At 48.8% G+C, this 14865-nt stretch overlaps 1 protein-coding gene across 2 annotated transcripts in view; it reads right to left on the reverse strand.

Annotated features, from left to right (window-relative positions):
* Positions 1-10188: 10188 nt before the first annotated feature.
* Chst3 (carbohydrate sulfotransferase 3) overlaps positions 10189-14865 on the reverse strand; it is a 36385-nt gene continuing 31708 nt past the window's right edge. For both annotated transcript variants that reach the window (XM_029482286.2, XM_029482287.2), the window contains exon 3: positions 10189-14345. In XM_029482286.2, coding sequence (XP_029338146.1) covers positions 13061-14345 — 1285 coding nt within the window. In that variant the 3' untranslated portion in view covers positions 10189-13060. The remainder of the gene's footprint in view (positions 14346-14865) is intronic.

Consider the following 14865-nt stretch of genomic DNA (forward strand, 5'->3'; position numbering starts at 1 on the left):
ACACAAAGGGGAGAGCTAGGCAATGCCAGCCATGACATAAACATCCCCACGCTGCAGTATTTGCAGCCTCAGCTGTGGAGGCCAGCCCCACCCACACGGCCAGCTTGCCAACGGTGGTGAACGTGCAGCAAAGTGCAGCTCTTGGCCCTCACCTGCATCTCAGTTCCATCCACACCGTGTTCACGTTCTGACAACCCTATTCTTGGATTTTGGCACCTTCCCAATGCTGATTCAGGAGGAATTAATCTCTCATTTGGAATAACGGATGGGATGTGGGTGGTGTGTGAACCTCTAGGAATCTCAGCAGCCTCTAACTGACTTCTCTTTGATGTTCTCCTTTCTCTCTGCTGCCCTTCTTGGGGCTCCAGCCAGATACTCTGCCCTGCCTTGGGTCTCTTGAAACATCTTGGCCCAGATGTTCCAAGCAGATGAAAGCAGTGACAAACCAACAGGACAGTGAAGGTGGCTACCACTCCATGGCTCTCCTGCTTTCCCAATGTGTGTACCTGAGCCGTATCTAGAAGTGACTCCTGCCATTGCTGCTGTCTATATCTGGACACTCATCTCACTCTGTTTTTTTATTTATTTTATTTATTTTTTTAATTAGGTATTTTCCTCAATTACATTTCCAATGCTATCCAAAAAGTCCCCAATACACCCCCCCCCAGTCCCCCACCCACCCACCCCCACCCCTTGGCCCTGGCATTCCCCTGTACTGGGGCATATAAAGTTTGCAAGTCCAATGGGCCTCTCTTTCCAGTGATGGCCGACTAGGCCATCTTTTGATACAAATGCAGCTAGAGTCAAGAGCTCTGGGGTACTGGTTAGTTCATAATAATGATCCACCTATGGGGTGGCAGTTCCCTTTAGCTCCTTGGGTACTTTCTCTAGCTCCTCCATTGGGGGTCCTGTGATCCATCTAATAGCTGACTGTGAGCATCCACTTCTGTGTTTGCTAGGCCCCGGCATTGTTTCACAAGAGACAGCTATATCTGGGTCCTTTCAGCAAAATCTTGCTAGTGTATGCAATGGTGTCAGCGTTTGGAAGCTGATTATGGGATGGATCCCTGGATATGGCAGTCTTTAGATGGTCCATCCTTTCTTCACAGCTCCAAACTTTATCTCTGTAACTCTTTCCATGGGTGTTTTGTTCCCAATTCCAAGAAGGGGCACAGTGTCCACACTTTGGTCTTCGTTCTTCTTGAGTTTCATGCGTTTAACAAATTGTATCTTATATCTTGGGTATCCTAAGTTTTTGGGCTAATATCCACTTATCAGTGAGTACATATTGTGTGAGTTCCTTTGTGAATATGTTACCTCACTCAGGATGATGCCCTCCAGATCCATCCATTTGCCTAGGAATTTCATAAATTCATTCCTTTTAATAGCTGAGTAGTACTCCATTGTGTAAATGTACCGCATTTTCTGTATCCATTCCTCTGTTGAGGGGCATCTGGATTTTTTCCAGCTTCTGGCTATTATAAATAAGGCTGCTATGAACATAGTGGAGCATGTGTCCTTCTTACCGGTTGGAACATCTTCTGGATATATGCCCAGGAGAGGTATTGCTGGATCCTCTGGTAGTATTATGTCCAATTTTCTGAGGAACCACCAAACTGATTTCCAGAGTGGTTGTACCAGCTTGCAATCCCACCAACAATGAAGGAGTGTTCCTCTTTCTCCACATCCTCGCCAGCATCTGCTGTCACCTGAATTTTTGATCTTAGCCATTCTGACTGGTGTGAGGTGGAATCTCAGGGTTGTTTTGATTTGCATTTCCCTGATGATTAAGGATGTTGAACATTTTTTCAGGTGCTTCTCTGCCATTCGGTGTTTTTTAATTTTTAATTAATTAATTAATTAATTTTGAGATGGGATGTAGCCCAGGATGTTCTTGAACTCCCCTGATCCTCTTGCCTCCACCTCCTGAATGATGGGATTGTAGGAATGTATCACCACGCCTGGTTAATGCAATGATCAGGGTTTCAAGCATGCTAGGCACTCAACCAACAGAGCTATTTCCCTGTCCTTCATCTCCATTTCTGGACACATCACGTGACCACATGGGCCCTGGGCTTCCCTTGGTTATGAATCACCCTACTCTTTCCCATCCAGCTCTTTGCCTCCTCCCAGCGCTCCTGCTGACCGCACCACAGGCTTTCCACGGGCTCTGTCCCTGTCTGCTGTGCTGAGGGAGATATCTTGGATTTATTAAAATCAGCCCCCTATTGGAGCCAGACATCCTTCACAAGTGAGACTTCTGAATGAGTAGAGATCTTGGCTCAGCTTTCCTGATTCCCTTTCTGTCTCTTATCTCACTTCTTATATCTGCTCCATTTCTCTTCCCAAACCAAACATGTGGTTGTGCTGGGACCAGTCAGTGTTTCCTGGGCTGTTGTTCCCAGCCTTCTCTATAGAAAGATGGGAAGCTGGGATATCAAGATCCTGGTGGGTGTGGCCCAAACTCCGAGGAAGCTGGAGGGCAGATGCCAAACTTGTAGAGGAAAGCTGACTGGACCAGGCTTTTTTTTGAGGCTGAATGTTCAGAGGAGTAGGGCAAAAGCCACTCCCATCACAGTAGTTACATTAATCATTGTACCTGTAATTGCTCAGAATAGTGAACAAAATGGTATGGGAAGCCACCAGACAGCATGCTACAAAGACTTCTCCATCTGAGTACATCCAGCGCTCCCTCACAGGAGACTGTTGAAGACTGCTGGCCTTAGTCATTATTGCCTCTGTGGTGTATTTCAATTGAAACCTTGGGAGGTCACACTTGTTCAAGGACTGCTTTGAAACTGGACGGCCAGGTGCCAGAGCTACATACATTTTAAATTTTTTTCCCTGTAACAAAACCAACTGGGTGTTTTCTTTTGAAACCAGACATTTATTTTTTTTACTGATTGAACTCCTCAAGATGAACTGGATTCTGCAATTGGCCACCCTTCTTTTCACTCCCAGATCAACCCTCGGCCTAATTATGTTTCTAATATCCCACCTGCTACCCCAAGCCCAGTTGGGGAAGCAGCCGAAGACCACTCTTCCGGAGATCTCACTTGGCTGATGGCTCTCTCTCTCTCCCTCTCTCTCTCTCTCTCTCTCTCCCCAAAGCATGCTCTTTTCTTCTCCTGTGTCTGCTAGCTTGCTGGTGGGAAACTAGAAGTCCCGCCTATTTCGCCCAGCTCATTAGCCTCTAGCATCTTTATTGATCGAACAAGAACCAATTAGGGAACAGGACCTTCAGGGTTCACAAGCAGATTTGTGGTCAGAACATCAGAACCACCCTGCACACCTGGCTTTGCCTTTCTTTATCTGTGTTTGGTTGGCTATATTCCTAGGATTGTTTCCTGCTTGTATCTGACGGGGACAGGAGGAACTGCATCTAGGGATCACCATATGTGCTCTGGCTCTGGATGCCTAACATCAAAGCCAATTTCAAAGCATGACCTCCCATGGCTCCCAATCTCTTCATGGGTTGGCCAAGATCCAAAGAGCACTGTTCACAGATGCAGATGTCCATAGGGAAGCCACACAGTCAGGACAATGAACAATGGTCTCATCACTGGGGAGAGGGACAGGCTATCAGGGCTGACACATGCATGTTCCCTCCAAGATACAGCACAGTTTTTCTGAGGGCAAGCTCCAGGACAGGAAGACTCGAGTTTGCAGCTAGTACCACATCAACTCTCTCCTCCTACCAAACTGTAGTGCTGACATGTAAGTGGGTTATAAATGTTAAATGGGTTAGTCTGCTATTCTATATACAACATGGGTCTACTATCCCATACATCTCATAAAGAACATGAGAGTCTGGCCTTGAGGCCCTGGGCACAAGGATGTGGATCAGATATGAGAGCCCAGAGGGCTTTGAGAGATGCATGCTCAATTGGAAGTAATCTTCCTTCCTTTCTTTCTTTCCTTCTTTCCTTCTTTCCTTCTTTCCTTCCTTCCTTCCTTCCTCCCTCCCCCCCTCCCTCCCTCCCTCCCTCCTTTCCTTCCTTCCTCCCTTCCTCCCTCCTTCCTTTTCCTTCCTTCCTTTTTCGCTCCCTCCCTCCCTTCCGTCCTCCCTCCTTTTCCTTCCTTCCTTCCTCCCTCCCTCCCTTCCTCCTTCCTAATCCTTCCTTCCTTCCTTCTTGTTTTGTTTTGGCTTTTGCTCTTTCAAGACAGGGTTTCTCTGTGTAGCCCTGGCTGTCCTAGAACTTACTCTGTAAACCAGGCTGGCCTTGAACTCATAGGGATCTGCCTGTCTCTGATTCCCAAGTGCTGGGATTAAAGGTGTTTACCAACACGTCTAGCTAGGAACTAATATTTCAAACATTGAAATGTTCATGGACACACAGTTGATCTTGTTATTTATGAGAAGAAAAATCATGAGTGGTTCTAACCCTCTTCCTTCTCCACCTCTGGCTGGGTTCCTAGTATAATAATTACACAAGGTTCCTACTGTGCTAACTAAGGTTCCTAGTGTAATAACAGGTTCCTAGTGTAGTAACTGAGGTTCCTAGTATAATAACTAAGGTTCCTACTGTGCTAACTAAGGTTCCTAGTGTAATAACTGAGGATCCTAGTGTAATAACTGAGGTTCCTACTGTGCTAACTAAGGTTACTACTGTGCTAACTAAGGTTCCTAGTGTAATAACAGGTTCCTAGTGTAATAACTGAGGTTCCTAGTGTAATAACTAAGGCTCCTAGTGTAATAATCACACAGGTTCCTATTATAATAACCAAGGTATTCCTGGGCACTTGCACATGACAGTTGTGTCTAAGTCTTACCTTGAATGTGTGAAGCAGAGGCCATTCTTGGCCCCTTCCTACAGATGAAGAGGCTGCCACAAGTCAGGCTGAGAGCTTTGCTTAATGTCTCAGCCTGCAGGTGGTTAGAGAGTCCCCATTCACATCCTGAATTTTCAACGATGGTAGTCCTATGGTTCTGTGAGGAAAAATGACCACCCTGCCTTTAGTTTTGCTTCCACTTGCTCTCTAGAGATCACGTGTGGCCTCACTTGGCTATGCCAGCTGCTCCCATGGCTTTGGTGCCTGAGATAAGCACACAGATGTGATATTCTGTAACCTGTTAGAGCTCCTTTGGGCAGGGTCTCAGTGGTACAGTGTATAGAATGGGCAGAGGGGGTGAGCTGTCCTTGACCCACCACCCAATTCACATGGGATAGCCTCGGGTATACAAGGGAGGGACTGATAGAAAAGTTGAGGTGTGTTGCTCTGTTTGGGACCATATTGTATAGATGATTATAAATGAAGGTCCTATGACATTGTTGGTGGACTCCCTTCATTGGGCAATCTGATACAGGACATTTGTCTCCATGGACACACTGGGGTTCCCTGTGTTCCTGAGGCTGGTGTGGGCCCTGCATTCTGAAGGCTCCCGGTTAGGATTTGTGGGACTGAACTGTGCCTGCTGCTTCCTATTTTGGTAGGAAGGAAATGGTGACTATGTTTTAGAACCATTGCTGAGAATGGTCCATTATGAATGGCCTGTATTGCACATATTCCATAATGAATGGCCTGGATATGGTGACGAATAAATCTCAGATTGCACACATTTTATCATGATGAAAGAAAGACACAGGTACCTCCTCACAGGAGGAGAGATGTCTGCAGGAGCCAGAAGGCAGCACTGGATCCCTTGGAACTTGAGTAACAGAAAGCTGTGAGTCTTTTGATGTGGGTGCTGGGAACCAAACCCAGGTCCTGCAAGAGCAGCAAGTGCTCTTAACCATTGGCAAGAAAATGTGAGTGAGAATTCTACTCTTAAAAATGGTTCTTTAAGCTAGAAGAAGAGGCCATACACGGTGATGCATCACTAGAGAGAGATCTCTGTGAACCCGAGGCTAGCTTGGTCTATGTAGTGAATTCTAAGCCAACCAGGGATTCACAGTGAGACACCTCCCCATGGGATGGATCCAAAGTTCTTTATGGGGGCTGTAGCTCGGCTTATAGAGTGCTTGACTAGTATGCATGAAGCTCTGGGTTTGAACTGTAGCACCACATAAACTAGGTATGATAGATAGTGTATGCCTGTGGTCCCACCCAGCACTCAGAGGTGGAGGCAAGGAGATCTGAAGTTCAAGGTCATCTACAACATCTATATAACAAATGTAAAGCCAGCCCTAGCTATGTGAGATGCTACCTCAAAAAGTCTAAAAGAGATGGGAGGGGGTGTGATTCTGTGGAGGTCCTTAATGTTGGTTAAAGGAAGGCAGGCTTTCTCATCACCCCAGGTAAACTAATGCACACAGTAATTTCCCAAGAGCAGCTGGAACCACGTCTCTTCTAAATATACAATGGGGACACTGTGCTGCAGGCTTCAGGGGAGACAGGTCCAAGATGATCCAGTTGCTTCCTCAGTGTTTCTAGGTAACTATCCAGAACCTCATGGTACTCAAGTCCTCCCATCATTGATGGATTGGGAAGTAGGACAAGAAGAGTCAGGGTGAGGGGAAGGGTGAGGGAGGCAGAAAGAGGCTTGGTGGGTGTTCAGACCTCTTTGTGATTAGGTTAATTTGCTTCTGTAAGGGTCATTTGTGGCAGACCACTGAAGCCTAGCCCAGAAGTTATGCTAATTATATCCAGTCCCCAGCACAGATGGGACAGTGACAGCCGTATGGGAGGAGGAACCATCAGTTATTGTGTAAGATGGAATGTTGAAGGCTAGGGTGGAATTTTTTTTTTATTTTTACATTTTCTTTATTTACATTTCAAATGTTATCCCCTTTCCTAGTTTCCCCTCTGAAAATCTCCTATGCCCTCTCCCCTCCCTGCTCCCCAACTCACCCACTCCTGCTTCCTGGCCCTGGCATTCCCCTATACTGGGGTATAGAACCTTCATAAGACCAAGGGCCTCTCCTCCCATTAATGACTGACTAGGCCATCCACTGTTACATATGCAGTTAGAGCCATGAGTCCCACCATGTGTTTTCTTTGATTGGTGGTTTAGTCCCAGGGAACTCTGGGGTTACTGGTTAGTTCATATTGTTGTTCCTTGGATGGGGCTGCAAACCTCTTCAGATCCTTGGGTACTTTCTCTGGCTCCTTCATTGGGGACCCTGTGCTCTGTTCAATGGTTGGCTGTGAACATCTACTTCTGTATTTGTCAGGCACTGGCAGAGCCTCTCAAGAGACAGCTTTATCAGGCTCCTGTCAGCAAGCTCTTGTTGGCATCAGCAATAGTGTCTGGATTTGGTGGTTGTTTATGGGATGGATCCCCAGGTGGAGCAGTCTCTGGATGGTCATTCCTTCAGTCTCTGCTCCAAACTTTGTCTCTGTAACTCCTTCTATGGGTGTTTTGTTCCCCCTTCTAAGAAGGATTGAAGTGGAAATGGTTTAATTTGCTAAGGTCTGGACTGGGGCAGATTCGGAGACTGGAGATTGAGAGGCAAAGAGGTACCACCCATTCATGTTGTACCTCACCTCTGTTGGTCTTTCTCAAGAGTCACTGCCCTCAGGCAGGGTTCATCTTTCTTCTATCTATTCACATCTATGCCCCAAGCTCCTAGATCCCCAAACCACCCCAGATTCATCCCCCTGTGTCCCAACACGAGCTTTCCCTTCTCCCTGGGAAAACATCTATTCTATCCAGAAGCATCTTAGGATACGAGATACCTCTTAGGAGACAAGAGGGCTTGCCATTCATGCATCCAGAATGCCCTCAGATGCCCATAAGTTGAAGAGTTATAACTTGGAATGTGGTACTGGGAAGAGGTGGGACCTTTAAAAGGCGGGGCCTAGTGGGAGGTCTTTAGGTCATTGAGAGTGCACTAGAAGGGGACAGTGGGCCCCCAGCCCCTTCCTCTTCTTTCATTTTCATGCTCTGGCCATAAAATTTGGCCCATAGACTAAAATGTCCCAAGCTATGAACTAAAATAGACCTTTTCATTTGATAAGGTGAATGTGGTAATTTCAATATGCCTGGTACAGGGAGTGACACTATTAGGAGCTGGGGCCTTGTTGGAGTGGATGTGACCTCGTTGAAGGAAATGTGTCACTGTGGATGTGGGCTTTGAGAGAGCTTCATCCTAGCTGCCTGAGCATGCCAGTCTTCTGGAAGCCTTCAGATGAAGATGTAGAACTCTCAGCTTCTCCTGCACCATGCCTGCCTGGATGCTGCCATGTTTCTGCCTTGATGAGAATGAACTGAACCTCTGAACCTGTAAGCCAGCTCCAATTACATGTTGTCCTCATAGGAGTTGCCTTGACCATGGCAACATGTCTGTTCACAGCAGTAAAACCCTAGCTAAGACAGCGTGTTTTCTAGTAACAGGAAACTGACTACTATAGGGCTGAAATCTAACTCACATAAAGGTTATTCCAGCAGAGAAGCACAGCTGCACCTTGAAGGGACCCTGGTACACTCCTCAGATGAAAGGGTTTCAGCCACCTTCTCATCTGCTTGGTGAGCTTTTGCTGACGGCAGAAAGGAGCCTCAAGCAGTGTGTTGGCACGGGAAAAGGACAATCAGTCTTTAACTGACCTTTAAATCCATATCAAGGCTTTTGGTGACAATGCCTAGGGATCACTACACCTTTTGTTTCATGACCCCCAGAGAAGTGACTTGTCCAAGGTCAGACTGTGACAGAACTGGGACTTGTGTCACCAGGTTCTCTGATAGTGGGTTGATACTTCTGTCCCCATCCCATAATATCTGAGTGTCTTAGATGCCACACTTGCATTTGGCGCCTCCAAGCAGGGTCACCAGACCAACCATCCTGGGACCATAAATAACATCCTTTGGGCCCTGACACCTATTCTCACCCGTGCTCCTCTTGGGCCGCTGGCCCTTGGGAATAGGCAGGGAAAGTGTCACGGTGAACGTCACGTCTTTCTCATTGCTGTAAGTGCATTTTCTCTCTCCTGTTCATTTTCATGACAAGATTGATGTTAAGAACAAAAGAAAAATAACCACTACAGACTTTATGGCATGTTCATTTATTTATTTATTTTAAAGATTTATTTATTTTATGCATAAGAGTGCTCTATCTGCATGTACACCTGCATGCCAGAAGAGGGCACCAGAACTCATTACAGATGGTTGTAAGCCACCATATGGTTTGTTGGGATTTGAACTCAGGTCCTTTGCAAAAGCAGCCGGTGCTCTTAACCAATGAACCATCTCTCCAACCCCTATATGTTCGTTTTTAATTAAATAAGTTCAGTAAGCTACCAGGAAAAGGGTTTCCTAGGTCATGAACTCTACTCTGAGCACCGGGTTGTCAGCTCTCAGATGAGAACAGCAGAATTGGGCATTGGAAGATTATCTGTGGCTACAAGAAGACCAAGAAGGTCAATGACAGAAAGAGGTTGTGGCTGTGTGGCTGCACCAGAAGCATAACAGAATGCACCCATCCACCCCCACACACCATGCACGTACTCATGAACATACATGCACATGCCATGACCACTCAGTCTGGGAAGATGTCCTGTACTATTTAGCCATGAGGCAGGACACCATCCGGGTACTGGAACAAAGACAGCGCTTGTAGGACCCACCAGGAAGTGGAGGGTGGTGGTTAGACCCTAGGGACTAGACTATCCAGCAGAGATGGAGATTTGACAGGAGGCAAAGTCCAAGCAGATGACAGAGCCGTTCTATGTGCCCAGTAAGAAGCTTGTCACAGCTTATGCAAGGCAGCAAGGGCAGCACCTTACCTCTATGTCAGGAATACCTAAGGAGCCTGTCCCCATGTACTGACAAGGACACACAGCTCAAAGGATCCCGGAGGTCTTCAGACACTGGGAATTGCAAGCTTTGCCTCATCCTTTTGAGGTAAGGCATCACGGTTGCACTATTTCTAAGAATGTGAAGTTGGGGGTGTGTGAGCATGCTCAGAAAACTCATCCATACCTAGCCAGCCACACCACAGGATCTCACCAACAACACACCAGCCCAGGCCCTGATTTTAGTGATGTTCCCTCCTTCTCATGTGCACAGGTTGGCCAGACCCACTTGGCTTCTTGGGGGTCTGGCCCCCACTCCTCTCTCTCTCTCTCTCTCTCTCTCTCTCTCTCTCTCTCTCTCAGTATGACCCTTCTGCCTCTGTTGTGGGATTAACACAAGACCATCTTGGGGATGCTTCTATCCTTCAAAATCCAGGATGTCTCAAAGGGACAAGTCCATGGACAACTGAAGTGGCTCTAATGTGGAAGACAGCTGAGGGATGTGTGTGTGTGTGTGGGGGGGTGGGTGGGATCAAACCATCTGCTACTCCTAAGCCCTTCCTACCCCCCTTAGGGCCAGAAATTTCGTGGCTTTCAGTGGGGGCAGACACCCTTAATGATAGGAAAGAGTGTCACTGTCATAGGCCACCTGGGTGCCCTTTGATCTTTGAAGTTGGGTGAGCAGTTGTCCCATGCCACTAACATGGCCACTTTCTCCATCCAGCTCCTTGGAAAGAGCCTCTAAGCATCAGAGAAGACGCCCAATAGTTTGCCTCTACACTGTCCCTTTCCGAACCTTGAGGATTTGCACTGGCTGGCTGAGCCTCAGGGGATGTGTTTCAAGGCTCCATCTGCCTGCCCATCCACCCACCTGAGCTGCTCTGTCTTTGCAGTCACCTGAGTTATGCCGAAGAGAGGGCCCCCCATGTTGTATTTTCTAATCAATAATAGACCCACAGAATCTCTGTAGCATCCTGGGCTTCCATAACCTGGCTCTGCCTCATCTCCTACATGGTTCTTGGGTGGCCTGGTGTGTGTGTGTGACCTGTGAATCATCCCAGTTGTTATTAATAATAGTTATTAATTGTACTTCTTGACTAGGGTACAGTTTCAGATCCCGGCAAAGAATACCATCTCTTTTTCCTACAAAATAAATAAAGTCAACTTGCAGTGCACACAACATTGTCAATGTCCTGAGAAGTTCCAAAGGTCCACTGTGGGGATTCTGTCCTCAAGGAGCCGAGAGATGGAGGCCTTGAGCCCCATCTCCCACCCCCACAGGGAAGAAGGACGGAAACTCCCAGCTCAGCCCCTCCCACCCCAGATGCGGTGCAGAAAATGGAATATGGCCTGGATGAAGAGCTCAGAAGAAACGATAATGCACTCCCGAGCCTGCCTGCAACATTCTGTCCCCGGTCCCCATCAAGTATGAAGAACTGGTGTCATTTTGTCCCCTACACACTTGCTCTTGGATTGTTAAAATCAAAAGCAGAGACCAACTTGAGTGACGGAAGATGACCTATGTGTGGGGCCCAGCGGCTGAACAGGTGGATGACAAACACCAACAGTGAGTGTCCCAACTGTCCTTCTCCACACCTGTGCTAGGGCCGCATCCATGCAACACATCCGGTGTCTTGGTACTCACACCAGCTCCGTCCTGGGCGCTCACAGTGTCAGATGCAGCAATTGTCCAGGGAGTCAGCGTGCCAACCCCCACTGCGCCAGTTCCGAGGTTAGCCGGGGCACTAAACCTCAGCTTGCACTGGGAGAGAAAAACTTCTGCTTGGGGAAACCTGGCTGCTCAGTCAAGAGTTCCCCCATCCCCCCTCCAAATGTTGGGGCTTACAAGAAGAGATTTTCATATAACCTGTTCTTGAGAAGGAATACTAGCCGCTCTCGGTAGAGGGAGCTTATAGACTCGGACAGCTCAAAAGATACATAGCTGCACCTTGAACTTTTGACCGCCAACCTTTGATTTCCTGAATGCTGGGATAGGGGTACATGCCATCATACCTATATGGTGTGGTGCAGGGCACAGAACCCAGGGCTTCCCATACAATAGACAAACTCTACGCCCATTGAGCTACAGAGCGAGGGCCTAAGGGAGTCACTTCTGAGAGTCATTCCACATGAAGTTCACACAGAACATGTGGGACCCTAGGTGCTCTGCATGACTCCGATCATCCAAGGGGAAGTCCTTTCTGGTCTATCCTTTTACCAGAAGCAAATGCTCCCTGCTGCTCCCCCTCTCCACGTAATCCTAAAAAAAAATGTAATTTAAGGCTCCTTGTTTAGATATATAGAAACCCAAAACAAAACAAACAAAAAAAACCCCCCAAAACATGGTGAGCATAAAGAGTGGAGAAGGGAAGCTTTTCTGTACCAGTGTGTGTGTGTGTGTGTGGTGTGTGTGTGTGTGTGTGAGAGAGAGAGAGAGAGAGAGAGAGAGAGACAGACAGACAGACAGACAGACAGATAGACAGAGAGAGACAAAGAGAGACAGAGAGACAGAGAGAGACAAAGAGAGACAGACAGACAGACAGACAGACAGACAGAGAGGCAGAGTGTGTGTGCTTGTGAGAGGGAGGGGATGTTTATTATGCTTTTCTGTCTCTCTCTGTACTGCACACATATGTATGCCTTATTTTCCCTTATATTTATAGTGCTGAGAATCACACCTAGGGCCCTGGGCATGAGAGGCAAGGGCCTTACCGCTGAGCCACACCCCCAGCCTTGTCTTTTAAATCTACTTTGTGTGTCTTGCTCTACACAGGCTGATACTCTTGAGTGACTAGAACAGCTGATCAAACCATTTTCTATGAGCTGGTACACAGCCACTGTTCCCTGAGAAGCTTCAAAGGTCCCCTTCCTCACCCTAGGCTGTCCTCCTCCTTCCAAGGACTCAGCCAGATCCCAGCTTCTCTGACTCAGAGCGGAAGAGGTTAACACTTAATATAGTAGGAGGTCTGAGCGTCTGCAGAGGGCCTACGCCCCTTCTGGTTGTTAAATACTTGGACTCCAGCCCACACAGCCTACAGGCCTTTACGGGCTTCGTTTACACCGTGTGAGAAAGAGCTAGGGAAGTGTGTCCACACACAGGAACCTACCTGGGCCTGCTCGGGACACTGCAGGCCATAGGGTGAGGACACCTTATGAGTACCACTAAGGAGACAGAGTGTCCTCAGAAGAGCCCAAGGCCCTAGCTGTAGCTGCTCTGGGGAGTCTATCTGGCAGGGGGCCCTACCGCTACAGCCAGGGGCTATGTTCCCATCATCGCTCCCCATTTTGACTTTCTGCCAGGGCTGTGTCTCACTGCCAGGATGGGTGTGAGGGAAGCAGGGCCAGCCTTTCACGAGAAAGAGTTCCAAGGGTCCCAGACATCCTCCCACTACGTGACCCAGAAGGTGCCTCGCTCCTCCAGCAGGCTGATGGAGCGGTTGGTGAGTGAGGCGGCATCCCTGGCCAACTTGTAGCCAAAGAGGCGCATTGTCGGGCCGCAGGCAGCCTGCACCACCTGGGCCAGTTTGAAAGGCATGCTAAAGCGCCACTTCTCAAACTGCTCAGAGGAGTTTTTCTGAGTGGAGTAGACGTCGCTGCTGTCGCGTGTTGCCTGTGTGTTCTTCTGTATCCAGTCCTCCACCTGCGGGGTCAAGGGGATGCCCGCAAAGCTGTACATCTCTCGGGCCTTCTGCAGTGGCCTGAGTGCCACATCCTCATAGCGCACCAGCATGTACCGACCGCGCAGCCAGGCTGGCTGTCGCAAGCCCAGCTCTGCAGACAGGCGGATGCTCTCACAGTTGCCACGTAATCGCTGCACCTCATCCTCGCTCAGCTGGTCCTGCCCCTCGGACAGCCATTTCTTCCAGTTCTCATACTTGCCCGCGAAGGCCACTATGCGTGAAGCCAGCACGGCCCGGGGGTCGCGCACCAGCTGAATGATTCGTAGATCCAACCTTGGGTCCTCAACCAGCGGCTGCAGGAACTCCAGCTGACGGATGCGCACGGCCTTGAGGGCCACGTGGTCCTTGCTGCGGCAGGCCTCACCCGCCAAGGTCACGTTGAGTGGCCCGCAGCGACGGTTCCTGCAGTGGTACTTCTCAAAGACCTTCTTGACGAAGGGTGTGCACACCGGATCCTCGCAGAGTGAACGGCTGGATCCCCGGCGGAACAGGAACTGAGTCAAGTGGTCCTCGGGCGGAGGGCTGATGAAGGGCTCCAGCACATACAGGTCGCATAGCAACAACTGCTTGAGGACATCACGGTAGACCAAGGCTGAACCAGCCGCACTGGCGCCTCGTTGCTGGAAGAACACGGTGCGCTCGATGTGCCACAGTGGCTCGAAGAGATAGAAGATATTGCCCTGCTGGTTGAAGAACTCGCCCACGAACGAGGAACCCGTGCGGGTGGTGGCCATGAGGAGCACATGACGCCGGGTCCCTGCTCCAGCCTGCTGGGATGGCTTCTCTGCCCCAGCCTCCTGGCCCTGGGTCTCCATTGCTGGCTCCACGCCCAGCTGCAGGCTCAGGTTGTGCAGGCGGCTCCGAAGATGGGAAAAGGTAGAATCCAACTCGCTCAGGGACAAGAGAGATGCATTCTCCAATAAGAGCAAGGCTGGATCAGTGCTGTTGGCATCTGCCACAAAATGAGGGATTTGCTTCAGCTTGTCGGAGACCCTGGGAGGGGATTTACAAAGGACAAGGTCGTGACTGATTTGGGGAGCCATCTCCTGTACTAGGTTAAGCAGTCTTAGCTGGGTCTAGAGGCTAAGGTTCGAGTGTGGTTTCTTTGGCAAGAACCCAGGAGTGATTCAGGGTGAGAAGCTAAGTGACTAGTGATGGCTACACAGAGGCTCACCTTCACTAAAGAATTCGGGCACTTTACCCTCTGATACTTCTGGCTCGTTTGGAGCAAGTCAGTAGCAGCTTTCAGGAGACTTACATGGTGTGAAGCAGGCATGAGCTGATTTGTTGGCAGTCCTTAACCTACCCTCTTTGGCTGAAGATGTTATGCGGGGCTATGCATCTGGGAGATCAGGGTTGAAAAATGATTCTGTGTCTAGCAGGTCTACCCCACACAGCAGTACCTTACCAACTGAGGAGTATGTAGCCTACCTGAGGCTCACTCCCTTCGAGTTGAATGATAAACAATCTGGGTACCTACCCATGATGGTCCCACCCACCAGAGTGGCCATAC

This window comes from Mus caroli, unplaced genomic scaffold (assembly GCF_978045245.1).
Source record: "Mus caroli unplaced genomic scaffold, Mus_caroli_1 scaffold_9, whole genome shotgun sequence".
Classification (NCBI taxonomy): Eukaryota; Metazoa; Chordata; class Mammalia; order Rodentia; family Muridae; genus Mus; species Mus caroli.